The 27168-nt window shown below is 36.1% G+C and overlaps 1 protein-coding gene across 2 annotated transcripts in view; it reads right to left on the reverse strand.

Annotated features, from left to right (window-relative positions):
• The window catches only part of C14H18orf25 (chromosome 14 C18orf25 homolog), an 80768-nt gene that overhangs the window by 16480 nt on the left and 37120 nt on the right, over positions 1–27168 (reverse strand). Inside the window, exons 1-2 of one of the 2 annotated variants that reach the window (XM_021686335.1) lie at positions 25586–26300; positions 4166–4348 (exon numbers count right to left, since the gene is read on the reverse strand). In XM_021686335.1, the coding sequence (XP_021542010.1) occupies positions 4166–4348; positions 25586–26300 (898 nt within the window). Of the gene's footprint in view, positions 1–4165; positions 4349–25585; positions 26371–27168 lie in introns of those variants that run through there. The other variant, XM_021686334.2, reaches the window with a different exon arrangement.

The raw sequence follows: 27168 nt of genomic DNA on the forward strand, positions 1-27168 counted from the left end.
ACATGTACAGTGAGCTACTACTAGCAATAAGTAAAAATTAAGCCATACTCCTATTTACTGATACCGTTTCCTCAACATGTCCAACACAAGAGTTACCTGGGAGTGATTACTAGAAACAGATTTTCCAGACCCCATACCAGATCTACTTACAGAATCCTCAGGGAGAAATTTAGGATTCTGAATTTTTAGAAGTACCCTAGGTAATTTTTATGCTCAGGCTAAGTATAGGAAATTCCTGTGGCCAGAGCAACTCACTCCGGGACAGAACAGTAAATTAGAAATTCACTGATTAGGTCCATTAATCACTTCCTTACTCAGCCTACTTCAGCATACATACGTTACATAATGCTGGCCAGCATTCCTGAGGTCCTACCTTGTGCTGTATTCTGCACTAAGTATAGTATAGACATCATTTCACCTAATGGGAACAATAACCTTTTTGGGATGGATACTAGTTTTATCCTGGTTTGCAGAGAAGAAAAACTGAGGCTTTATGTAATTTACCTGAGTTCACACAGTATGTAAGTGGCTGCTGGTTCAAACCAGGATGTTTGTTGGCAGCAGGCTGCTACCTACACTACACTGTTCAATTCTAGCATCAGGAAAGGAGAAGGAAACACATGACAACAGCTGAAATGGAAAGTTTAGGTCTTTTGTTGACCAGTGGCTTTCTGATTTCAATTCTTTTCCTTGGTTAAAACTAAAACTGAAGAGGGGCGCCTGGGTGGCTCAGTTGTTAAGCGTCTGCCTTCGGCTCAGGTCATGATCCCAGGGTCCTGGGATCAAGACCCGCATCGGGCTCCCTGCTCTGCGGGAGGCCTGCTTCTCCCTCTCCCACTCCCCCTGCTTGTGTTCCTGCTCTCGCTCTCTCTCTCTCTCTGTGTCAAATAAATAAATAAAATTAAAAAAAAAAAAAAAACTAAAACTGAAGAGTAAAAACTCTTTTCCATACACAAACATCACCTAGGGCACTTGGGTGGCTCAGTTAAGCGTCTGCCTTCGACTCAGGTCATGATCCCAGGGCCCTGGGATCAAGCCTGGCATCGGGCTCCCTGCTTGGCGGGAAGCCTGCTTTTCCCTCTCCCACTCCCCCTGCTTGTGTTCCCTCTCTCGCTGTGTCTCCCTGTCAAATAAATAAATAAATAAATAAATAAAGGGGGGGCACTTGGGTGGCTCAGTCAGTTAAACGTCTTTCAGCTCCTGATCCAAATGCATCAGACTCCCTGCTCAGTGGGGAGCCTGCTTCTCCCTCTCCCTCTGCCGCTTCCCCCACTCATTCTCTCTTTCCTTCCCTCCCTCCCTCCCTGTCTTTCTCTCCCTCTGAAATAAATACAATCTTAAAAAAAAAATTCAAACCATAAGAATGACCATCTCATTGATGCTAGAATTCAAATCTCAAAACTAGAAACTGGCAAGCAAGCATGAATTCTGTTAACATTTTGTTGTGGCACTGTAAGTATATTCAAAATTTGCGAGATGGGTTCCCACTAAGACAATTATATCAAGACCAGAGTGTATTATTAAGTTTTATCATTCACATACCTGCATTGTCAGATTTAGAAAAAAAGACTTTGAGCCAATATATGGCTTCATAAGAAAATGTGGTGAGGATCTGTTGAACAGTGATGATATACAAAAATCTACACACAATATGTGTGGCCCAATACATGCGTATGTTCTCTATATATTATATCCTAAAGAAACTAATCACATACGTGTACCAAGAGACATGTACAAGAAATGTTAATGGTAGCATCATTTGGAATAACATCCTAAATGTCCAATAAAGACAATGGGTAGGTCAACTATGATATATTCATACAGTGAATACTAAACAGCAGTGAAAAATGAATGAACTAGAGCTATACTTATCAACAAAAACAAAACACAAAATGTTGAAAAAAGCAAGTTACAAATCATTACGTTCAATATAATATCAATTAGTATTAAAACATGCTTGTTTACAGATACACAATAAATGAAGTAAAAATATAAAGAAACACACGGAATACCAAACATCAAATATACCAAATTCAAGACAGCTTTGGAATGGAGAGGGAAAAGGAAAGGGAACAGAGTTGAAGCTGTGGGTGTTTCCCTTACATATTTTTGTAATGTTTCATTTCTTAAGAATGGTGGTTCTTAAGAAGGTATCTGAGTGATATATTCTTTAAAAATTGTGTGACTGAAATTCAAAAAAAAACAATCAAAAATAGAATCAAGTACACAAAGGCTAGTGATGTTTTAAACAATCAAGCTAACAATTACTTGAATCTAAAAATGTGATGCTATCGGGGTCGCTGAGTGGCTCAGTTGTTAAGCGTCTGCCTTCGGCTCAGGTCATGATCCCAGGCCCTGGGATCGAGTCCCGCATCAGGCTCCCTGCTCCGCGGGAAGCCTGCTTCTCCCTCTCCCACTCCCCCTGCTTGTGTTCCCTCTCTCACTGTGTCTCTCTCTGTCAAATAAATAAATAAAATCTGAAAGAAAAAAAAATGTGATGCTATCCCCGATACTGGTAACTTTAAGGATACTTTAAAGCCCACATCTTTGCACTATTAGGTTGAATTGTGTGAAACTGCTGGGTTTGTTACAGGTCAAAAAGTCAAATATTAACAATTCCATATGGCTCAAACGAATATTAAAATTCTCTACATGAAAAGCAAAACAAAAAGTAATCATTCATGTTTTCCCCAAGACTTTACTATACAGTGATCTACATTTAACAGCAAGACTAAGAAACAGGGAAATAAAAGTGAAGTAGAATGGATCACTGGTCAACAGAAGAAAAATGAAGATAAACTATGCAGTGTATAGAACAAGTCATATAACTTAGAAATACATATTGAACAAAATGTGGTCAAACTACTCTCCTTTGATATAAAATATTACTGCTTAATTTTTTAAAGTACTTATACATATTAATAAATCCTTAAAAGATCCTTGTTGGGCAAAGCAAGTATTTATACATACAAAAACTGAAGTCCAGAGGACACTTTGTCCAAGGTCAAACAGGCAGTTAGCAGTCAAAACATATTTAAAGCTAAAGTCAGGTCCTGTTCCAAAATTAGCTATAATAAATTAAGCAGAAACTCAACAAATAAGAGATTTTTATTTTGTTCCAATCAGATTATGGAAGGAAGAATTAAGGGCAATGATCTGTGGAGCGCTGTCTCCTTTTTTATTTCCTAGCAATTTCAATATATATATATGTGTGTGTGTGTGTGTGTGTGTGTGTTCTAAACCTATTATTATTTTTGTAAAACCCATAAACATAATATTTTAGGTAGTGATTAAATTATAAGAGTAGTTCATAAAAGCCAATGCAATTTATAATTTAACTAGGAAGCTATAATCCTTCTGTAACACTAAAGTAGGAAAATACACACTAAAAGCAGTCTCTCAATCCCCTCCCCCTCTCTTTTCAAACTTAAGTTCTAATGCTTTAAGAAAAAGGTTTAAATGAGAAAGAATGTTGAAAAAGTGTTGAGGAACACAATTAAGGAGACTTGGAGGCACTGGGCAATGTTTTCAAAAGCAATGCAATGGTTTTTTTTTTTTTAGTGAGTAAATATCACTCTTCAGAATCATCACAGAGCCCAGATAAATTATGCAAGACAGGGAGAGAGATTTTCCTGAGATACCAGAAGCAGAAACTGAATGAAAAGGGTTGGAAGAGACAACCTGAGAGCTACCGTAGAGGAACTGACAGGGACAGGCACACCGAGAAGCAGAAGAAACAGTGCAGCCCCGCACAGGAGCAGCCCCCAGGGGCCAGTTTAATAAGCTCCCTCCCCACACTGCAAAGTAAGGTCGCAGTACAGATTAAGTGAGGGAAGCCCCTGGAGAAGAGGAGCGGGGAGGAGTATTAAGGCCATCTGGATGGTTTTTAACGTATGTGAAGTATTTTTAACCCAAGAAATAGGTCTACTGGAATCTACCTAAGCCTACCATTATTTCTCATTTTTGCTTCCTTCACATTAGGAAAGATGAACGACATGCTACCCACATCTCCTTTTCAGTTACAAATGGCACCCTGGATAGTCACAGTCATCTAATGCCAGATGTCTAGTTGGCCTGCTCTCATTGGCAGGGTCACTACAAGGAGAACAGCTGCTGGGACACATGCACAGTACACCATGAGAGGGGGGAGGGGAGGGAGACCAACCTGCCTCCGCATTCAGCTCCTCTAGAAGCCCGCTGGTCCTCCAGGTAGCTCCTGTGTCCTGGCCTCCTACAGAATTACTGTGCTCTTGAACTACTGCAGCCGCCAATAAATTGTCCACATTTACCACTTCTGGGTCAGAGCTGGTGTCAGACATATCATAATAAGCTACAACTGGAGGTCCATCTAGGGAGGAAAGAAAATGTATACTTGTATCTAACTTCTGGGGTGAAAAATACTTCTGTAACTAAGAGCCCTCCAAATGCCAGTTGCCTTTATCTTATTATTCTATCTGGTCAGAAAAGCTGCACTTTATACACCTAATATTTTGTACATGATGTGAAAGTGGAAAAGATAACCCAAGCTTATAAAGATGAGGGACACATTTGAAAAGTAGAAAAGGAGCATAATTATGAAGAACGGAGGACAACAGTATACTGAACAAAGTTACACTGAGTTCTTGCCATATTTCTAAAGAGCAAAAGATTATGAAAAAGGGGAAGACTCCACAGAGAGTAAAACTGATTTTTTAAAGGAAAAAAACTGAGGCAAACTATTAAAACTCATTTTATAGTTTTTAAGAGAATGAGTCTAGTTCTTTCTCTTAATAGCTAATACTTAAAAAGTCACTAATAGATTCAGAGAAGAAAATCAAATACGTATTTTCCTATTCTAAAGAACTAAGGCTAACACTAAGAGTTCTACTTGACTATGTCCAGTAAAGCCCTTTACAAATATCAGGGATGTTATATACTTTACAACATTCTACAAAAAAGAAAATACTCACAAAATCCACCTTCAGGATTTTGCTTTGGATGTCTTGTTAGGGAGAAATTTTCTTTTCCCTGAGAAAAACAACCAGCTCACGCTCCAAGGCAACAATATGCAACCTTATGGGTTATTTTAGAGGAAGACATTGAAGTCCTTACTGGAAAATAAGAGATCCCTTCTACCTCCAAATCATCCTAACTAACTGAAAAAGGCAGCAGAGCTCCAGAGTAATTAAACTGCAGTGATTCATGCTAAAATAACTCAATATTCATGCTTGTAGAACAGATACATGCTTTAAAATGCTAATGCTACCCTTTTTCTAATGCAACAGCAAAAAGCAAAAATACAGTTTTCATTCAATTATGAAACACATCCCTTACTACTATCTCCATTTTAGAATAAAGCAGAAATAAAAGAATGCAGTTTCTCCCCCAACAGCTATTTATGAAGTGCAGGCAAATTATGTATTTCCATAAAGATTTTTTAAGATCAAGACTGTTTAACATTAAACACGCCTATTTTATGAAACTCTTTGACTATGAATACATATGCCAATGAATCATTAAAATAGAACACAATGAAGGATTAGTTTTAATACAAACATCCATTGTGTAAATTGTCACTGAACAAAAGATGGAACACATTTGGGGTATTTATCCCTTAAAGCAAAGTTCTCAAATCACAGGTTTATGTAGCAACATTTTTAAAATAAAAATGACCAAATAAAAGCAAATGAGTTGTTAAGAGCCACTGTATAAAGAACAGACATGTCACAATATGAAATTCTGACGATCATGACAATTTCAGTTGACTACTTAAAAATAATTTCCAATTCTCCCAAAAGGGTAAATCAAGTTCATAAAATTCAATAGTGTGACCTCAGTACCAGTTGGTAATGGATTTTAGCTTAAATAGCAAAAAATTGGTTCATGTTTGATATTTTTCTTTTCTAAAAAGGAAAAGAAAGCTCTATCATTTATGGAGTTCTCGTCAGAGTTCAAAATGATTATTATGGAATCAAGATACTGTGTGATGTCCAAATACTTGGGTGCAGAAGATATGAGGGTCAAGTACAATATTGACTATTTGACCAAATGTTCTATTTTTAAAAGGGCTTTAGTTAAGTGTTGCTTTTACAATAAATTAGTAATTTATTTTAAAATTTATACCACTAGTACCATTCACAACCTCTTGCTCACACATCCCCCCACCCCAACCACCAAATTGAGGCATCAGGTCAACAGTCAAGTCAAAATTGTACCACTCCTACATGTAGAGTCATGCAAAGAGTATAGTTGTATATGTACATGCAGAGTTAACATCACCTACCCATGGCAATAACTTGTCTGAAAGTCTTCATCAGTAGGAAATACAAGCATAAACTTGTTATCTGGCTTCATTCTTGTATCTTCCATTATTTCCAAACAGCACACCTTATAGCTTAGCTTAAATTTAGTATTCATCATAAACAAAGACAGTAATATTTTCATATTTTAATTACACTTAAAAGTTAAATTATCATCAGTGTCATTTCTCAGTTCCAGTGTATCCAAAACAATGACAATACTATTCAAACTTTAATAAAGGAATGGCTGCCTTTTTATCTTTCTTCCAACAAGAAACCACAATTAAGAATCTTGTGTTCTTGAGCGCCTGGGTGGCTCAGTCGGTTAAGCCGCTGCCTTCAGCTCAGGTCATGATCCCGGGGTCCTGGGATCGAGCCCCACATCCAGCTCCCTGCCCAGCGGGGAGCCTGCTTCTCCCTCTCCCTCTGCCTGCCTCTCTGCCTACTTGTTGTCTCTCTGTCAAATAAATGATTAAAATCTTTAAAAAAAAAAAAAGAATCTTGTGTTCTAAGGTCATCTTACACTTATCATTAGCAAACCAAGATTAAATAAGGTATGTTTAAAGCATTCATCATCAGGGCATGGACTTTAACCACTAAGTATTAGCTAACTGATGGTGATAATTTGTGATATTCTTTTAAAAGTGATTCTTGCTACATAGCAGAATTAAGAGACAGGTAAGATCCTGTAGTAATTTTATCTGCCTTTTAAAAGAAAGGGGGGGGGCGCCTGGGTGGCTCAGTCGTTGGGCATCTGCCTTCGGCTTGGGTCATAATCCCGGGCTCCTGGGCTCCTGGGATCAAGCCCCGCATTGGGTTCCCTACTCAGCAGGAGGCCTGCTTCTCCCCCTCCCACTCCTCCTGCTTGTGCTCCCTTTCTCGCTGTGTCTGTCAAATAAATAAATAAAATAAAACAAAATAAATAAAAGAAAGGGGGGGGGGAAAAGCCACTGAGGAGGAGCTAGAAAAATTCAACACATTAATAACAGAAGCAACAACTATGCTTCCAATTTGACTCTAACAATTCATTACAGGATGGAATAAAGATGGAGATACTGTCCTCCCTCCCAACTTGATTATTCCTCTACGCTGCTAAAACAAATGCAATGCTACTAAGATTTTCACTTTCAAAAACACCAAAATAGTCCCTTTAAGTAGTTATACATGGAAACATTTCCAATTTAAAATTTAATCATTAATGTAAGCACATTCCATGTTACAATATTTAAGGATTAGCCAAACTGCACAATCTCCCATCTGCTAACCTTGAAGTCTGTCACAATCTTAAAACACAAATTTATAATAATGAACTTACTAGTTCTTCTATAATCATTAAAAGCATATCTCAAAAAGGTATATTTAACACAATTAGCTAATAACTATTTGGTCTGTGGTTAATCAAAGTGCTGTTTCTCCTCCTGATTGAAATATCTTGAAATTTTTACTGGTCGTTATGATTATAAGGCAAGAAAAATTAAAAGTCAAGCAACCCACTGCCTTAAGAACATCAATTAGTCCATTTTATGCTAGAAATAGGTTTGGACCCTCTCACTGACCTCCTAGCCTATAAACACTGTTTTAACTTTGCAAATAATAAAATACAGATGTGTCTGTCATCATACATTCCTGATATAGTGAAGTTTACACTTTTATGGACCTTAAACCTTCTGTACTGTTGTCATCGTGTGTTTAATTTTATGAATTCGTTTTCTCAAATACGTTCTTTTTAAAAAATACGTTCTTTTAAACCTCATTGAAAGAATCTGAATCAAAAATAAAGAGGCAAAACAAAACCAACATCCTTTACTATGTTTATCCCTGACAAACCCCTTTTCAAATTTGATAACCAAAAGCACAGAATTTTAAAATTATGTAAGGTAATACATAATTTACCATTCTTGTTTTACAGATGAAAGATTTAAGTCCTACTTAGGTGGAAGCAGAATCAATTACATTACAGTTGTTCAGTGTTAAGGAACTGGGAATATACAGGCAACTGACAGCAGCATAGGAAACACATAGATCTTTGGCAGCAAACATAATACGTTAAAAGTCCTGCCTACTACTACTTAGCTGTAAGACTGTTTCTTCACAAGGTTATGGCAAGAGTTAAAGATGACATAACAGCACAATACTGGTCCACTGCCCCATCCTTCCATTATAATTAGCACCTGCCCTACTTTATTATTTGGCTGCTTTTCTTTACATGCAAATTCTGCCCTACAGAGCCTGCAAGCAAGCAGCTTTGAGAAAACATCACTGTCTAGATTGGTGCCTCATACTGGTCAAAAGATTAACCCAACTTGTGAAGTAAATGCTCTGCTAGGATTACTGAGATCACCACAAATGGGGCTTTTGTACTTTTATTTTTGTCTCAAGTGTCATATCAGTTGGGGTGTATTCATATAAAAGTGTTTCAAAGACAAATAGAGAACATTTTTGGATTATTTCATATTTTGCACCATCCTTGCCTATAGAGCCCTCCCACTAAAACAAGGGTTGTCAGTCTCCCAGTATGAAGTCTGATTAGATCTAGGAGACAGGAACTCCTCTTGTATCCCAGACATCCTAAAAATGCCACTTCTCTTTCTCTATTGGTCAAGTCTTAGGCCCAAGGAAAGGTGGGGCAATGGCCCAACAGATGCTTTGCCCCTTCAACTCCCATTTCTATGACTATAGTAATATACAGTAAAGCCCAGAGAAAATTCCTTCTGTTGTCCCTAATACAGCCAATCTCCTGAACCCCTCATGAGGAGAGGAAAAATCTATCTTGTTACTGCCAAATGATCCCATACAAGCTCTGCTGCCACAGTCATTAGAGGGCCTAGGCCCAGTGCCATTACCTACAACATTAAGACAGTGATGGAAATCACACGTGACCTCAAACCAGATAGATTCAAAACAGTTACACCTGAAAGAAGGGTTCTTAGAAATGACCTACCCAAGGGGTCTAAGAAGGGAGAGTATGTGTGTGTAGTGGCCAGGAGAGAGAATGAGGTGTGGGGGAATAAGGGTGTGCTTATGAGGAATCGAGGGAAAGGGCAAACCTCAAGAAGGAAATTTGCATGTTAGCAGAAGCTACTCAAGAAAAAAGCCTTTTTCATTACATACCAAAATACTTACCAAGTGAAAATTTATATTTGCAAATGAGAAAAAATACGTGAGAATACTTATGCTATATTTTTATTACTATCAAAGTGTGTGTATGTATATATACACACACAAAGAACAATTTGAAGAAACAGAAAGCAGTCATTTTCAAAGCAGCTCTTGGAAAAGATGAATAATTGTATCTACCAGAAGAAAACAAAAACATATATAGAAAAGTGCCATCTCTAGAAAAACAGCTTTAAATACCAAAAACTGTGTGTGTATATTTTCTGCAGAATAATATCAAAAGCTATTTCGGTGAGGGGCACCTGGGTGGCTCAGTCGTTAAGCGTCTGCCTTCGGCTCGGGTCATGATCCCAGGGTCCTGGGATAGAGCCCCACATCGGGCTCCTTGCTCAGCGGGAAGCCTGCTTCTCCCTCTCCCACTCCCCCTGCTTGTGTTCCCTCTCTCGCTGTCTCTCTCTCTGTCAAAAAATAAATAAAATCTTTAAAAAAAAAAAAAAAAAGCTATTTCGGTGAAAAGAAAAATGTCTGAGAAAACAGGGCTAAATGGAAATGAAATGCGCAATATGCACTGAAAATTTATGTTTAGGCAGTAAGTCATTTCTATTTTTTAATTAAATTTGTACTTGTTTTTTTAAGTAATCTCTACACCCAAAGTGGGGCTCGAACTCACAACCCCAAGATCAAGAGTAGCATGTTCCACCAATGGAGCCAGCCAGGCACCTGGCATTAAGTCATTTTCAAAATAAAACTGAATCAATGTCTATTTTGTACTTTTTCCATTATACTCATCTCAATTATTCAAAGTTTTGAGATTATAAAGTTTGCAAGGTGGGAATAAAGTTTTAAGCATTACATCTATCCTTATATCATACTGGTAAATGACAGGTCATTTTGTCCACCCAGAAAAGTTACCTATGATACTGATTAAGAGTTAATTTTGAAAGGATCAAAGAGGTAAAAGCAAATATTTAAGATTATCAGAGTTGTTAGAAAGTTGATCACAAGAAAGAAAATTTAATTTTAACATTTCATCACTAACTATAAAGCTGGGAAAATTGGGAGGTTATTCATGAGGTAACTTGGGTAATATATATCTGGATGTTCAAAAAAAACCCTAAAAATATAGAAAACAGGGCACCTGAAGAGGTCACCATCTTTCAATTTTTCTTCCTTTTTCAGAAACAAACTCACAACCTACTGCTTTAGTATTCAAATCTATAGAGAACTAAAATAGCTGTACTATGTACAGGAAGGACATTAAAATTAGGTATGATTTTAGCCACATCTCCATGCCTATGCTCCCTCCTAAAGATACCTCCATTCCTTTCTGATTACTCCTTGTAGTCTAAATTCTGCTATTTTCCAAATATTCCTCAATTTTTAAGAGGATAACTTACTAGGACATATAAAGGAAAAGAATCTCAACTTTTGTATTAACATTGGTATTTGTTATTACCTTTCTCAATACACCAATTACAAAAAACCTGAAAATTATCTCAAAAACATCATGTAGGGGCGCCTGGGTGGCTCAGTCATTAAGCATCTGCCTTTGGCTCAAGTCATGATCCCAGGGTCCTGAGATTGAGCCCCACACTGGGCTCCCTGCTCCACGGGAAGCCTGCTTCTCCCTCTCCCACTCCCTCTGCTTGTGTTCCCTCTCTCGCTGTGTCTCTGTCAAATAAATAAAATCTTTAAAAAAAAATCATGTAAAACCTATTATTAATTATTCTAACTACAAACTAATACCATCATTTCATTATGGAAAAGCAAGCTTCTTGAATCCCAAACACCTAATGTGAATTAACTGGTAGAGAATCACTAATATAACCAATGCTGTCCTCAAGAGAGTAACAAGAAACATTTCTTTTTTAAAACTTTTATTTATCTAGATTAGTTATTACACTTCAAATGCAGTTAGGTAAAAGATATAAAGAAAATGCAATAAAATAAAATCAGTTATTTGATAACATTCTCCCCAAATCTTAAAGTTGTAAGATTTCATTACCAAAGAATATACTTCCTTATAGATTATTATTCCTTCACTTTTTAGGATGTCTTCTATTTTATGTTGTGGTAAATTTAATATAAGGTAAGATCTATTCAATGCTAGTAAACTAGTAGTTTGTTTTCGATCCCCACTAACTTTCCTAAAAGTCAGAGAAATTAAAAACAAAAATCAAGAAAAAAATGAGAAGTATAGAAACTCAGAAGTTATTCATGTTGTGTATAATTTGTTCTAGTCAAATTAAGAAGACAAGTTTCTTACTCTACAATGATTATGGACACATGCCATTCTTAGAAAGGATTTTGAGATGAATTTTTCTTCAAGAACAATTTTTACTGAACAGTAAAAAAATTTCAAGTTTAATAAATTTGCTGAAATGGTTTTGATGCTGTATTTTCTAAATGTGACATTCCACAAAATCTTTTTCATTGTCACCATCACTGTATCATTTAAATAATTGAAACAGGAGAGAGGGAAATCAATATAAATTAAACAAAACATAACAGGTACAATTACTTTAAAAGGTCACCATCTTTAAAACAGCTTGCCTATAATCTGTTATTCTAAACAAATGACAGCAAGAAACCTATTTGCCATCTTTCCTATGACTTCCATGTAGCTGTACCATTAGGCAAATTCAGCTATACATTAAAAATGAAAATTATCAGTAGTATCAACTTGGGTGCTTTATTTGCTCAACAAAAAGATTCACTACAGCATCTCTTTTACTAACAAGCAGATTTAATACATTTAAAATTCTTTCATTTCTAATATTCTGACTTGCATACAAATTTTAAGTAATAAATCTTAGGTAAATTGAGATATACCTAGACCCAGAGATCTGGATCTCTGCTGTTAAATCTGTAACAGTAGAGAATGACAAAAGCAATGAAGCAAAATTATTTTTTTACTCAGTCTGCTAGTGAAATAAACAAGAGGTCAAAAACCTTTACTCGACAGAAAAAGAAAATCCATAAAGTAATTTTCTCCAATTTAATCACCCTAACTAGGCTTATATGTGGGCAACTCTTTTTCTTACATACATGTAGGAAGCAATGAATGGATGTTAATGATGTGAATCCATTAAAATCCCTGTAAGACTATTACATAGTTATCTGTCTCCAACAACGTTAATAAAACGTTAATAAAAATACAGAAATTATTTCAGAATTCTGAATGGGCACATGTGTACACACGCACGTGCAGACACACACATCCTTGAGATGAGGCTCATTCCTCTTACTTGGTAATAAGAAAACAGGCTTTTTCTTCTGGAGCCCCAAAATGACAGAATCCTTTACTTCTAAGTTAAAATAACACTTCATGCAAAACATTAAATCTTAAGATTTTAATTTCACTGTGTTGTGTTCTAAATTAAAATTTTATTTGGGCTTTTATTTCACTCATTTTTAATAATGTGCACAAAATACACATCAATACAATTAAGAGAGTTATTATCTAACAAGTGGCTCGAATAACCAGATCATTCTAATCTGCTGTTTAAATGCTCTTAAAATGATTAAAAATCTAATGTTTTAGAACACTGAGTTAGTACAACTTAGGCAGGAAGTAGTCTGTTGACAGAGTACCCGAAAGCACATTTACCTTTAGTGAGGGGATAATGTCCCTTTTTAAAAATCATCACCTAATTCCATATGTACATATTAGAGAAATGACATGCTCAAATATGGGACTTTATTCTTAAATAAAAAGCATTCAACCATGTCTAGATTAATGTTTTAGGTTGAAAGAAGTTTCTTCTCAGCATTAGCCCTTTATATACTACGAAAAGGTCCAAATAGGATACATTTTTTACCCTTTGTAAAATTCTAGGAAAATTAAGGGAATTCAAGAGAAATTAGGGAAGACCACTAGGCACTTCTAAAACAATACCTACATTAAAACGCCACACATGATCCAAAAGTCATTCCCACTTCTTAGCTGTAGTCCTTTTAAGTACAACAGTCCCCTTTAGCCGTGGTTTCACTTCCATGGTCTCAGTCACATCAGTCAACAGCAGTCTGGAAGAAGATGATCCTCCTTCTGACAAATGGTCAGAAGGTCAACAGTAGCCTAACACTATGTCAGAGCGCTTGTGTCATTCACCTCACTTCCTCTCATCACGTACCCATTTTATCACCTCACATCATCACAAGAAGGGTGAGTACTATGAGAGATTTTGAGACTACAATCACATAACTTTTATTACAATATATTGTTGTAACTGTTCTATTTTATTATTGTTGTTAATCTCGTACTGTGCCTAGCTTATAAATTAAACTTTACCACAGGTATGTTTGTATAGGAAAAAACAGTATATGTAGAGTTCAGTACTGTCCGTGGTTTCAGGCATCCACGTGGGTCTTGGAACATAATCCCCACGGATGAGGGGGTATAATCTCAGGGATACAGACTTTGCCTCACTAAAGGAGAATTCACTAATCCACAACAACAGTCATATAAAAATAAGTATTAAAACTACTTCAATACTTGATACTTCTTTAAATATACATAATATAAAGAAACTTTTTTGAAAGAGGAATTTTTAAATTGTGCAATCTGGAAGGTGTAATCATTTTAAAGCACTACTCATATAAAAACTTACTGTTTTTCAAAACAATATTCCCTAAGACAGCAACACATTTTCAAGGTACTGTGAGAAACTGAAAATCAGGATAAAATTTGCATGTATGTTTCTGCTACAAAATTATTCTTAAGGTTAAACACTCCAAACCACAAAGTGTCCAACTTTACTTTAGAATAAATTTTAATATGTTGGAATATATTCTATGCATGAAATCAATATATTTTGGTGGTCCTTTTCTTTCTACCAAAACCTCTTTTCACCTCTTTATCCAAAATTATGTAGAAAGACTTGCCAAAATTATTGTTTAACACCTTCCCAAATATCCTAAATGTCATTCCTACCTAGAATATCAATTATTAAAACTTATGTTTGGCAATTCAATTCCATTGAAATTTTGTCATTTTTTCTCTTAAATGCAAAAAATGTATCTGTAGACTTTTTGCTCAATTATCTAATAACAAAAACTAGAATATATCCAATCAATACTAGGAATAATTTGTGTTATTCTTAAAAGATGAATTCATATTTTCTATTTTAAAAATAAAAAACAGTACATGCTTAATATATCAAATATTAAATCATGAAACAAAAAAGAAACCTGCTAAGTGCTTAAAGCAGTTTATACATGCATAGAAAAGTAGTCACGTTAACATGCTGAAATTAACTTTTTTTTTTTTTTTTAATTTTTTCATGAAAGTCAGAGAGAGAGAGAGAGAGGCAGAGGCAGAGGGAGAGAAGCAGGCTCCCCGCCTAGCAGGGAGCCCAATGCGGGACTCGATCCCAGGACCCTAGGATCATGACCTGAGCCGAAGGCAGATGCTTAACCATCTGAGCCACCCAGGCGCCCAAACTTTTTTATTTTTTTAAGTAGGCTCCATGCCCAATGTGGGGTTTGAACTCATGACTCTGAGATCAAAAGTTGCATGCTCTACCAACAGAGCCAGCTAGGCACCCCCCTAAATTAACTTTGTTTTTAAAGATTTTATTTATTTGACAGAGAAAGACACAGCGAGAGAGGGAACACAAGCAGGGGGAGTGGGAGAGGGAGAAGCAGGCTTCCCGTGGAGCAGGGAGCCCGATGTGGGCCTTGATCCCAGGACCCTGGGATCATGACCTGAGCCGAAGGCAGATGCTTAACGACTGAGCCACCCAGGAGCCCTAAATTAACATTTTTTTATGCCTAAAATTCCATGTCTAGTAAAATCTGTGATCTCAGTAAGAAACCGAAGACAGAACAAACTTCCCTGAAAATATCTCAAATTCAAGCAAAGATTACAGATTAGTTAAAATCTAGTCAGTCATCCCAAACCAGTATGTTCTTCCTGTTGATATAAAACTTAATCTAAAAAATAGAAAAATACTGGCTGAAGTCATTTACAAATGTTGCACTATCATTTCAAAGAAAAATACATCAGTTATAATAAACTCCTATATAGTTTATGGTGAAAATTCATACTAATGTTATGTAAGAGCTTAACTGATGTTAAGAAATTTATTGCAAGTTGCACTGGTGTTCAAACCTTACCCCTATTTGTCAAATATCAAGTTTAGGAAATCTGACAAGTCATTACACAATAGAGAAGAGACTTCTAGTCTTTTTCACCAATTCCTACCATACATTCTTCAGAGAGAACGGAGCACATTAACAAGCCTCCCCCAAAGTTAACTCCCAATTCTCATCCATCAGTTTCTAAAAAGAAAAAAAAAAAATCACATAGTTTATTTTTCAAATAATAAAAACTAGAAAAGAAAAAAAGCTGACTTGTTCTATTACAGTTAATTTAGAAGTTGCAAATATTTGGATAAAGAACAAAATAGAAAATGTACTGACAATTTTCTGAGTAAAGTTACTGATAAATTATTAAAATAAAGGTCTTCACTGTTATATAAACTACCCATCCTTCCTCTTATAAAACAGAGAATTAGTTTTCCCAAAGTTGCAACTTCATTAAATATTAAAATAATTAACCTTTTTCATACTGAGAAGTTACAAGTTATAAATTTGAAGGGAAAGACTAATAAATTTTTATTGTAAGTAAATCCAGTATAAAGCAAAATCTTAAACAAAAAAAGTGTTAGCAAAGTTACATATTCCTACTAAAAAATTTCATCCTAATTCAGCGGTTTCTCACAATACTCTTACCAACCCAGAAAAGATAAAATACCAATATTTCCCAATCCCAGGCTGCACACAGAAACAGCTATCATGTTGCAAGACTTTCAATCCTGTGATATTTTCCCCCCTTTGACATACTCTATGGGCCCTTTAACATGCCAAAGGGCCGTTTATTTTCTCTCCGGGGATAAAAAACAAAATTAAATCGGTAGTACATTAGCTAATACAGTTAGTCACTAGTAACTTAAAAACCCATTCAATACACACGCTTAATAGAGTGACAACTTCATCTGTTTCCTCTAGAAGTACCCTTTACATCAGGGTACCAGACAATTTCACTGAATGATGTCTGCCAGGTTACTGCCTCAGGCACTGAGCTTTAAGTTAATGCTCAAGATAAAAATTCATCTATGTAGCAATGAAAAATTCTCATGCATATACTCAAACTCCGTTCTATTCTGCTTTCTCTACAATATCTTACATAGTAGGTAGAGTATACATTTCCTCCAAAGTTAATTCATTCTTCCTGCATACAAATGTTATTGAAAGTTATAATTCATTAAAGACTAGCAACAAATGCATTCATTAAATGACATACGTTAGAATGATATAAAAATGTTCATGCAGTACATTCATCATTTGTGATCTTCAGAGTGGGATTAATTACATGATTCTCTCCTTTGGAAACAGAAGGGAGTCAACAGTGTTTGTAGAGAATAAATGCTAAGAAATTCTCAAGGAATTAATCACTTACCTATTTGGATTCACTTAACATTCCCTATCTTATATCTTATTTATATTTTTGGCATGAAAAAAGCATAAAGATGAGGATCGCTCCTATTATCATCTAAATATGGTTCCATGTTCCAACCATATGTAACGAAACACAAGCTAAAATTTATCCAACTCTGCTGTTTTAAATATCTAATTTTTAAAAGAAACTGTTTACTATTATAATTTTTACAACACCATCAAAAGAAACTTATAATAGGCAAAACCATATTCCTTCTTACACAAGCCAAAAACCAGATAGTAAACACAATTGACTTTGTGACAGATTCAAAGGTTGTTCTGTAATATTCCCATTTTTGGCAAAGTTAACTGGAAAACTGTTATAAGTCTTTGGGAATTCTACTGTACTGTCAACATTTCGACAAGTCACACAAGAACCAAAGGGCTGCTGTGGTAGTTCTTGGAAATCAGGCATCTGCGTGTAAGCACCTGACTGGGTGAGAGGGGAAATTCTTTGGCCAACTAGTTGCATTTTAAGTTCCCTGGGTTCCATAGCTGCTTGTTCTCTTCGCCAGTGTCAAGGTGAGTTAGCTTTTCCATCCACACGTGAAACTTCTCCTCTGTCTGCCTCTGCATCTCGGAAAAACAGCTCATGGCCTCTTCCAGGGCACTGCCTATGCAGTTCCTATCATACACAGCACCCCTGTCAAGTAATCCTGGAATTTCCCTGGGCGCTCCTTCAGATCCCCCAGCACGACTGAAGTCAGCTTTAAAGACATTGAGGCCATTTGATAAAATATCATTAATTCAGAAAATATTTTTTATTATGACATGCTTAATTAGGAAAATGGCTTAAGCATTACTAAAAAGAGCCATATAAAGCATTGATAAGCGAGCACTTAAATTAACAAAAGTAATTCCAAGAAAAATTAAGTAACACACTACCATTTTTCACAGCTTCAATATTATTTGCCTGGCAACTTGTATTGTTACTAATTATTAATCTGTAAGAGTGGTTTTTAACCTTTACTGAACATAAAAACCTGGAGTGGTTTAACAAATATCAAAATCTAGGGCTCCTAGGCACTGAAGGTTTGTTTTATTTTGTTTTAAGCTCCCCAGGTGATTTACTTGGTTGAGAACCATTGTATCCCTGAATATTTTCACTGTTTTGACTTTGAAATTCTAAAAGCTGTTTTCACAGCTGACCCATAATAAATCAATTAATTCTCAACTTACTGATTCTTATCAAATGCTCTTATAGTTAAGTTTAAAAATATTCCTTACGGGAAACTTCATAAAAGATATATACAATCCACGTATATGCCTCTGGGTCAGCTTTTTACAAACCGTGGTCTATGCAAGTGCTAAAAGGTATGCTTTAAAAAAAAAAGGTTTTGTGGTTAAGTTTAGGATATGCTACAAATCATATCCTCCCCCTCTGCAGAGCACATTAACGGCTCTGAGTTGTCCTGCAGTAAAGAAACCTGTTTCGACATGGTCCAGCACTTTCCAAATGTGTGAACAAGTACAGCTATTAATATCCAGTAGGAAGTCACCTCATGGGATTCCAGTTTAGGATATGTTCCTCTACATATACTGTTTTATCCTTGAATTAGGTAAGATTATCTTTGGTTTGGATTGGATTGGGTCTCCAAAAAAACTAATTATGCCGACCTCTTTTCTTTAGGGAGCTATTAAAAAAATGTTACCTCGTCAGACCACTCTTGACTACAGTACTATCTAAAATAGCTTTTCTACCTGTCAATCTTTATCTCTTATATCCTGCCTTATTATTATCCATAGTGTATATTTAATGAATTCATTTATAATCCATCTCCCCAAAAAAAGATTTTCTGACTTAATATGTCATTCACTGCTGCACTCACATGCTGCATATATTTGCTGAATAAATGAATGATGGAAATCAATCTTGGCCTTAACCCTTCTACCTATCCCAAGAAGTCTTATAAAGAACAGCCCTATGAAATGCTCTATTGTATTTATTCCAGGGTATTTCTGAAAATATGGTTTACTTTATCTCATAGTGGCTTTATATGAAGCTGCAAAAGAAAAATTTCCCAGGTCTCAGTATTAAGAATAGCAATGTTTCTCCTAGATAATGAGAACTGTTTAATCAGTCACGCCACCTCTTTTCAATGCCTAAATGGCTATGGGACAAATTTTTGGCCCAATTCTACTTAGCAAATAAAAACCTCATGGAGTTTATTATTCTCTAAGTTCATATTTTTCCTTTTCCCCTGACTACTCCATCCCTTGTCCTCATGTTTAAAAAAAAAATCTTGTTTATACAAAAATTTTCTCACGAAAAACAAACCTTTCCCCAAAATTTGTGTTTGGCTTATGGAAACAGTAAATGAAATTTAAAGAATATTAAACTTTCTTTAAGCAGTTTATCCCCATTACAAGTGCTGGATAAACTTAAGTGTATAGGACAGGAAATTAAGATGGCTACTTTGATCTATTTCAGATTCTGGTGCTGTTTATTTTTCAGCAAACACTGAAAAATGGCTGAATTCAGAAAATGGTATAAGAATACTTACGTTAGGGATACTGAGGTAAGTTGCAGCCTCATAGAAATGACTACCAGCAATAAACACTGATAAACAAGACATTTTAAAGTATTAAAATCAAGGACCAATTAACTATACATTTGTCAAGACCCACAGAATGTATAACACCAAGAATGAACTCTAATGTAACTATGGACTCTGAGTGATAATGTCAATGTAGGTTCATTACGGTCTCTGGTGGGCGGTGCTAACAGTGGGGGGGTCTGTACGTATGTGGGGGCAGGGAATATATGGGAAGTATCTGTCTTCTGCTCAATTTTGCTATAAACCTAAAACTGCTCTAAAAAATAAAGTTTATACAGAAAAAAAAAACAAAAAACAGGGACCATATTCTCACCTTAAACACACATATGTCCTTTTATTAATATTAAGATATATCCTACTTGGAGAAAAAGACTTATTGAAAGCAAAGCTTACACTTTTGCATATACACAAAGTTAATATAGGCACTCAACTTTAGGAAGTTAGGAAAAGCAGGCCAAAAAAATAATACCTTAGTGCTTTAACATAAGAGATTGCCAAAAGATACCCACCAGTAAGATTGCAAAGCTTCCAAATTTAAGGTAACATTATCCAGACATTGTACCATAGAGAAAACCACATTTAAACAATGCATGCTTTCAAAATAATCACTTAAGTGGAGAAAAAGAAAAAAAATGCTTATGCTTGTTAATTAATACAAAACTGTGCTGTGGTTTTTATAACTAATATGATTTTTAAAAACTAGACTCTATTGTTCATAACCTGATACCCATTAGCAGTAACAAAACTGAGTCAGACTACCAGTTTCACAATGATTTTTAGCTATGGGAGACTTAACATCACCACTTAACTGAATAGTCGCTCTCAGCCCTGGCTGCTCACTGTAATCACCTAAGGAGGTTTAAAATATGCATGATCTCACGTGTAGGTAAAATCTAAAATAACCAAACTCATAAACAGAGTAGATTGTGGCTGAATGGGGAGATGGGTGAAAGTGATCAAAGGGTATAAACTTCCAGTTATAAGATGAATAAGTTCTCAGATGTAATGTACAGCATGGTGACTGCAGTTAACAATGTGTTGTATATTTGAAAGTTACTGAGAGCAAATCTTAAAAGTTCTCAACACATATTATAACTATGTGAAGTGATAGATTTGTTAACTAAACCTACTGTAGTAATCATTTTGCAGTATATACATACATCAAATCATCACATTGTACACCTTCAACTTACATGATGTTATATGTCAACTGTATCTCAAAAAAGCTTGGAAAAAATGCTGATGCCTTGGGTGAAACCCAGAGATTCTGATTTAACGGGTCTGGCGTGGGGCCTGGGCATCATTAGTTTTAAATGCTCCCAAGTGATTCTAACCTACAGTGAGACTGAAAACTGCACGGATTTTACCTGCCTTGTTTGCTTTTACTAAGCTGAAAATAGGCAGTTTTCACCTGATTACTATGTCTCAGTGTATTTGTTATCAATGTATTTAGTGAGTCTCCTAAATAGCCACCAAAATACAGTAAGATTATAAGAGGCTTAAAATGGGAAGGTGGAGCTTGTAGCCACTCATATTCAATCTAGGAAAAAATTTATAGGACTGCTGATGTGGGTTTGGGGTCTCCTCCCATGAGTTCCCACTGCTTAATATAAAAATTTTTCAAGTAATTCAATCCTCAACAGGCTAAGAACCCTCACAAATCAGTAAGAAAAACAAATGTGGCAGGAGGAAAATGTGCAAAGAATATGAACAGAATGTTTACCAAAATAACAAATGGCCAAACATGATCTTTCAGCTTCACTAGTGATCAAAGAAATGGAAATTAACACTAAGATACAATTCTTCCATCAAATCAGCAAGAGTTTTTTTTTTTAAAGATTTTATTTATTTATTTGACAGAGAGCGACAAAGCTAGAGAGGGAACACAAGCAGGGGGAGTGGGAGAGGGAGAAGCAGACTCCCAACTGAGCCCAATGTGGGGCTCGATCCCAGGACCCTGGGATTATGACCTGAGCCGAAGGCAGACGCTTAACGACGGAGCCACCCAGGTGCCCCTCAGCAGGAGTTTTTAAAAATATAAATATTCAATAGAAAGAACATAATGCAACGAATACACAAACTCCTGGATGCAATAAATTTAATATATTTTAAAAAACAGTTTGACAGTATGTGTCAAGAGTCTTAAAGTATTCATAGCCTTTTCTGATAATAGCAAAAACCAAAAACAGCCCAAAGGCCAAACATTGGGGAATTTATCTTATAGTTAGCTAAATAATTCAAAATCCATACATTTTAGGGAGAATATTGTGTTTAATTAAAATGTTCAAAACGCAATGTTAAGAGGGAGAGGAAGATAGAAGTATACATAGGGTGATAAATTTTGTTACGTATTATGAAAGGCAACATACCCAAATGTTAACAAAAGCAGGATTGTAAATGATTTTAATCTTTTACTTCACATTTTTCTATTTTCAAAATTTTCTACAAAGCATTTACTACTTAAAAAAATTCTTTTTTATTTTTAAACAAGAATTAATTGATGAAGCATAGTAAGTCTCTGCCTCAGAAACACTGTGAGGTAAGATAATAGCTTATCAGGGTGCCTTACAGCGCATAAGTGTGTATGGTGAGTAAGGGGTACTGAGATCCTGGCTTCAGTGGGGCTGGACCTGGCCACATGGACTGAGAATTAGGTGATCTTAGACAGCTGTCCTCAACAGCCTCCCTGACATTCTCTGAAACAGATATTTTCTAAATGCAAAATTAGATTTTCTAAATGCAAACCCACCAAGAAAACTGACCCTTACCTATGAAGGTGGATACTCTTTTTGGAACCTCAGTCTGAAGAGGCATTTATATGGTGGACTATTAAACCACACAAAAGCAGGTCATTATAGCCAAGACAAGATGAAGCCACCCTGAGGTTTACTCTATGCTAAAAACAACAGGTATGGGCCCCTGGGTGAAGTCGGTTAAGCCTCTGCCTTCAGCTCAGGTCATGATCCCGGGGTCCTGGGATCGAGCCCCTGTCAGGCTCCCTGCTCAGTGGGGAGTCTGCATCTCCCTTTCCCTCTGCTCCCCCACTCCTGCTCTCTTGCTCGCTATCTCAAATAAATAAAATCTTTAAAAAAAAAAAAGTTATTGGAAAAACTTTTCCCTGCTGCCCATGTACACTGATGGACGTAAGTAAGTCTGTTCAGAGAACTGATTTCTTTAACTGAATGGAGTCCGATGTCCATTATTCATATTCACTAAAATCAAAATCCTCTGCAAGAGCGGACTTTACAGAACTAGATTCAACTTAAAGTGATTTTACAGAGAGGTGATGTCCCACCATAAAACTGCAAGGAGTGATTAAAAGTACAAAAAGGTCATCTATAAAGATAAATGAGATATTTGATTAAAAGCCTTGAATACACAAGACCACTACAAAGTATTTTCACATTAATATTCACCTCAAAATACTCTATATTTTTGCTCATCTCTAAGTCCCCCAAATGCAAGAACTGCCAGAATTATCTTGATATGATATCTCCAAACAGATTCTTAAAACAGCAATTTAGTCTCAAAAACCTCACGTAGAGAATGATTCAGTGTGGATAATAAGTTGCCTGTCAGTTAACTGTTAACTAAAAAACAATCTTCATAAACATCTGTTTCCAGATATCGAACTCAATTAAGCATGATCATGCACTATAGAATACAGAAGTCTCCATTTTCATTCTTTAAAAGAAAATGCATTAAAAAAATAAAAATGAAAAAAGAAAAAGCATTAATTGTAAATTTGGCATAAGAGAACATTTAGCCTAATTCCTTCAACGTTTATGCTGCTGACAAAGCTTATAAATGAAGCATTTTCTGAATTACTAAATTAGTTGTACCTTGATGAAAAAGGATAGCAAGAATCTGTTTTTACTTTTCCTCTTGATTTCCATTCTGTGTAAACAGCTTGATTCAAATGTCAACATCCAAGAGATTCTGTCAGGCACATCCAGTTTAAGTTCACCTGAATGTCTATGCTGCTGCACTCAAGTCAGTTCATAATTTATCCAATCTTTACAATTTATACAACTTTTCAACAATTGCCCTTGCTATTACGTTGAGTGTATCCCCTTCCCTGAAGTCATAATGTGACTCAGGAAACTGACATATACATAATTATTACATTAAAAATGCACGATATAACAATTTTTTACAGGTAGCAATATAGACAGCTGAAAGGAACTTCCTAATATTTAAACTTGGGCTGTTCCATCCTTGCTGCTCCGCATGCCCACTTATATGAACAGCACCTCCTGAAACTGTGCAGTACACACAGTGTAGGCCAGTCATATACAGCAGCCCGGCACCTTACCTACCATTTGATTTTCCAGGGATTACCTTAGAAAACTGTACAAACTTTCAAAAGCCACAAACTTACTAAATGGTGTGAACAAGAGAAATTAAATCATAGATTCAGATAACTTACTTTGGTGTTTTGGTTTGTATAAAATTCAGAATAGACGAGAAACAGACCACCAATGTTTTAGAAGTTTTAAACACTGGTGAACGTAGTCAATTAGCAAGGAGGTTTAGATAATATAAACAAAGCACACCTAATCTATGTAAGCCAAAGAGGAGAGTGCCCATGAACACATTTCTCATGCCACCTCTATAACTGGGTCTATTTTGTTGTTTACCCACCTTCTTCTCCCTTTCCATAAGAAGGCAAAATACTGGGGTGGTTACATCAAAATCTGTTTAGTGAGTGAAATTAAGCACTGTATCATTATGATCTTGATTAACAGATCAGAACACAGGACATAAGAATGCATGAACAAACAATTTTACAGGTGTTAATCAACCGTTCTAAAAAATATTAAATGCAAAACTGAAATATACCTAGAATCTGCCTGAGAACAACCCCAAAGTCCGCTTCTCGCATGCATTCAACTGATGAACTTCAAATAAACCCCCTCCCCAGCAATTTTAACACAAGGAGCTACCAAAGGAATTCAACAGATATTAAAACAGTAAGCATTTCTAATTGTTAAAAACTCATATTTAATATACTATATGGATGAGACTTTTATTATAATAAGATGAACACCTATAGGATCATTCTTGTTACTGAGTTTATGTAAGTTTGGTTGGCTACAGGCTTAATTAACCAATATGATTTTTCTTGAAATATTCTTTGTAGATCAGCAATATGCTGTCTTCATGTATAGAAACAAACTTTTCAGAAAACTAAGAGGAAAGAACAGTCAACCATAAAATTTAAAAACCAAAACCTCCCCTTCTTTAATGTAGCAATAAACAATGCTGTCATCATCTATTAAATGCCAGGTACTTTATAAAATGTTCCTAATCGTAAGAGTCTCTTCAATAACGAGAATTCACCAATTAAGAACCATTCAGACCTCCTCTTTCTTCCACCTTGAAATCTCAAGACTGCCTTTGTAGTACACACTACCAGTCGTGATAGTAAGGAAAAAGCAGATATGTCTAACATGTAATAAATTACACACTCTTACACCAGTGAGAGCTAGAATAAGCAGATTTCTATCAAACTTCTTAAAGCTTGGGAGAGTAAAGGGAAAATACTGCAAAAAAGCATTCTTTCCAATGCAAGGGACAACTTAGAATAGAAAAATGTACAAGGTAACTATCTCATCATGCAGTGAACTGGGGAAAAACTCATAAAACTACTGTTTTAGGAGGAACAGTTACTAGAAAACTTAAACGGAAGATAGAACATGTCATTTCAGACACCATAAGCTCGAGTACAGTGGCTATATAATAAAGCAAAGTGCCTATTCCTGAGGAGAATTTACTTAGTAATAATGCTGAACAGTGAGTATTAAACCTAAGCAGTGCTAAAAAGGCAATGATGGGAGTTCAGATAATGTGTTACAGAGAAAGAGACATGTGAGAAATTCCATTACTTAAAAATAATCTTGTCCCTATCATTAACCATTTAAATATTTTTTTGCTGACGTGCTAAAGTGCACTGGAAACCTCAGAACAGGTTTTTAAAATTGGCCATGTCTTGTTAATACACTGCAGTCTTCAAATTTACACAGAGCTGCAGGTCTCCTGGATTTTTTCAAGTGTCACTCATCTAACTGAGCCTGACAGCTTAGAAATGCCATCGGTCGCTCTACAGTCAGTTTAAAAAACATCCTCTACCTGGTATCTCTGCAGTGATTGTCTTGCTGCTCCCTGAAACCTCTTCATCATCATCTGATGAGCTCGTGCTTGAATCACAAGTCAGGTCACTATCACTGGTACTACTGTCCTGCAATAGGTTATACTTCTTCCGTGCAGCAGCCTCCCTTTTCTGTCTCAGTAGCCTGATTCTCTCCTTGTGCTTTTGGCTCCGATGACCTTTAACCTTGGCGACTCGGCCATTCTGTTTATCACTGGATTGCCGGTTTTTCTTGGCAGCCATAGTAGATGTTTCACTTTCAGATCGGGAACGCCGAGACTTGCGCCCGACGGTGGCACCAGACACTCCAGAAGGGTCTCCTTCCACTGCTGTTTCTGCCTGGGAGGGTTCATTCTCTTCTGCAGAAGACAACGTGTCTGAATCAGCCAGGTGACCACTAGAGGAAGGGGAAAGCATGCAGTGATTAGAGGAGTCACTCTCATAAACTCGGCCAGTGGTCGGCTTGTCACTTTCTGTGGATGCTAACTGAGACTCAGAAGAGTCCCTTCTCAGTTCCATCAATAAGCAGGGCATTGAAGAAAGAACTGTAGAATCCACTACCCCATCTTTCTGAACTTGAGATTCCAGTTCTACAGATCCATCTTCCTCCTTAGCTGTCTCTTGTTCAGATGTTTTTGGTGGGACTTCAGACTCAATGAGTTCTTCGACTTTTCCCACTGCCTCCTCCATCTTCATTTCAGACTTTCAAGTTAAATCATGGAGCAGAGTTTAGGAAACTAGGTCAAAGATGCAACAGGAAAGCAACCTGTACAAAAACACACAAAATCAATAAACAGAAATGGAAGATTATTTAATCAACACAACATGCCTACCTTTCTAAATTAGTAGCAAAAGTTACCATCACACAGGCCTTTAAAATGTACCTGTCATCTGCTTAATAGTCAAATTCAAAGGACTCAGTACTATCAAAATACTAGCATACACAACTACTAAAAATGGCATAATATTAATCCTCAATTACTGAACTTGCAAGCCCAGCAAGGAACCAAACAAGGATTTTCAATTTTAAAAACGTTACTTAAAATGTTCAAGAAAGGGGTCCTCAAAACTCTGATACAGTTAAATGTGTATGTTCTGACTTTAACATATATGAAAAAGAATGCTTCAAAAAAACTAGTCTCAAAAACAAGTTAGCTAGAATGATTACTTTTACACTCAAATCCTCAAAGAGAGGACATTATAGTGGAGTAACATCAAATGTACACACATTATAAAAAAACCTTTCAATTATATGCATTTGGCAAATGAGCACCCAAAGTAATTGTATGCATCAAACCTATCTGCTATTCCCCTCAGGAGGAGTTGCTCTACAGGGGTATTACAAGGCCAGACCCGACTATGCTGTTTCCTCACAGTCCTTCCTAGTTCCCACATACCTCTCATCAGGCTGAATGTGAGTCTAGTGTTTCAACATGTTTTGTTTCATAAACAGAGCCACTAAATACAGATCAACTACTTTGTGAACCCAGAAAACCTAGTACATTCTAGTCTATGAATGACTTAAGGAGTTTAAGAGAAAACACCCTACACACATTTTCTACCT

Source organism: Neomonachus schauinslandi, chromosome 14 (assembly GCF_002201575.2).
Source record: "Neomonachus schauinslandi chromosome 14, ASM220157v2, whole genome shotgun sequence".
Lineage (NCBI taxonomy): Eukaryota > Metazoa > Chordata > Mammalia > Carnivora > Phocidae > Neomonachus > Neomonachus schauinslandi.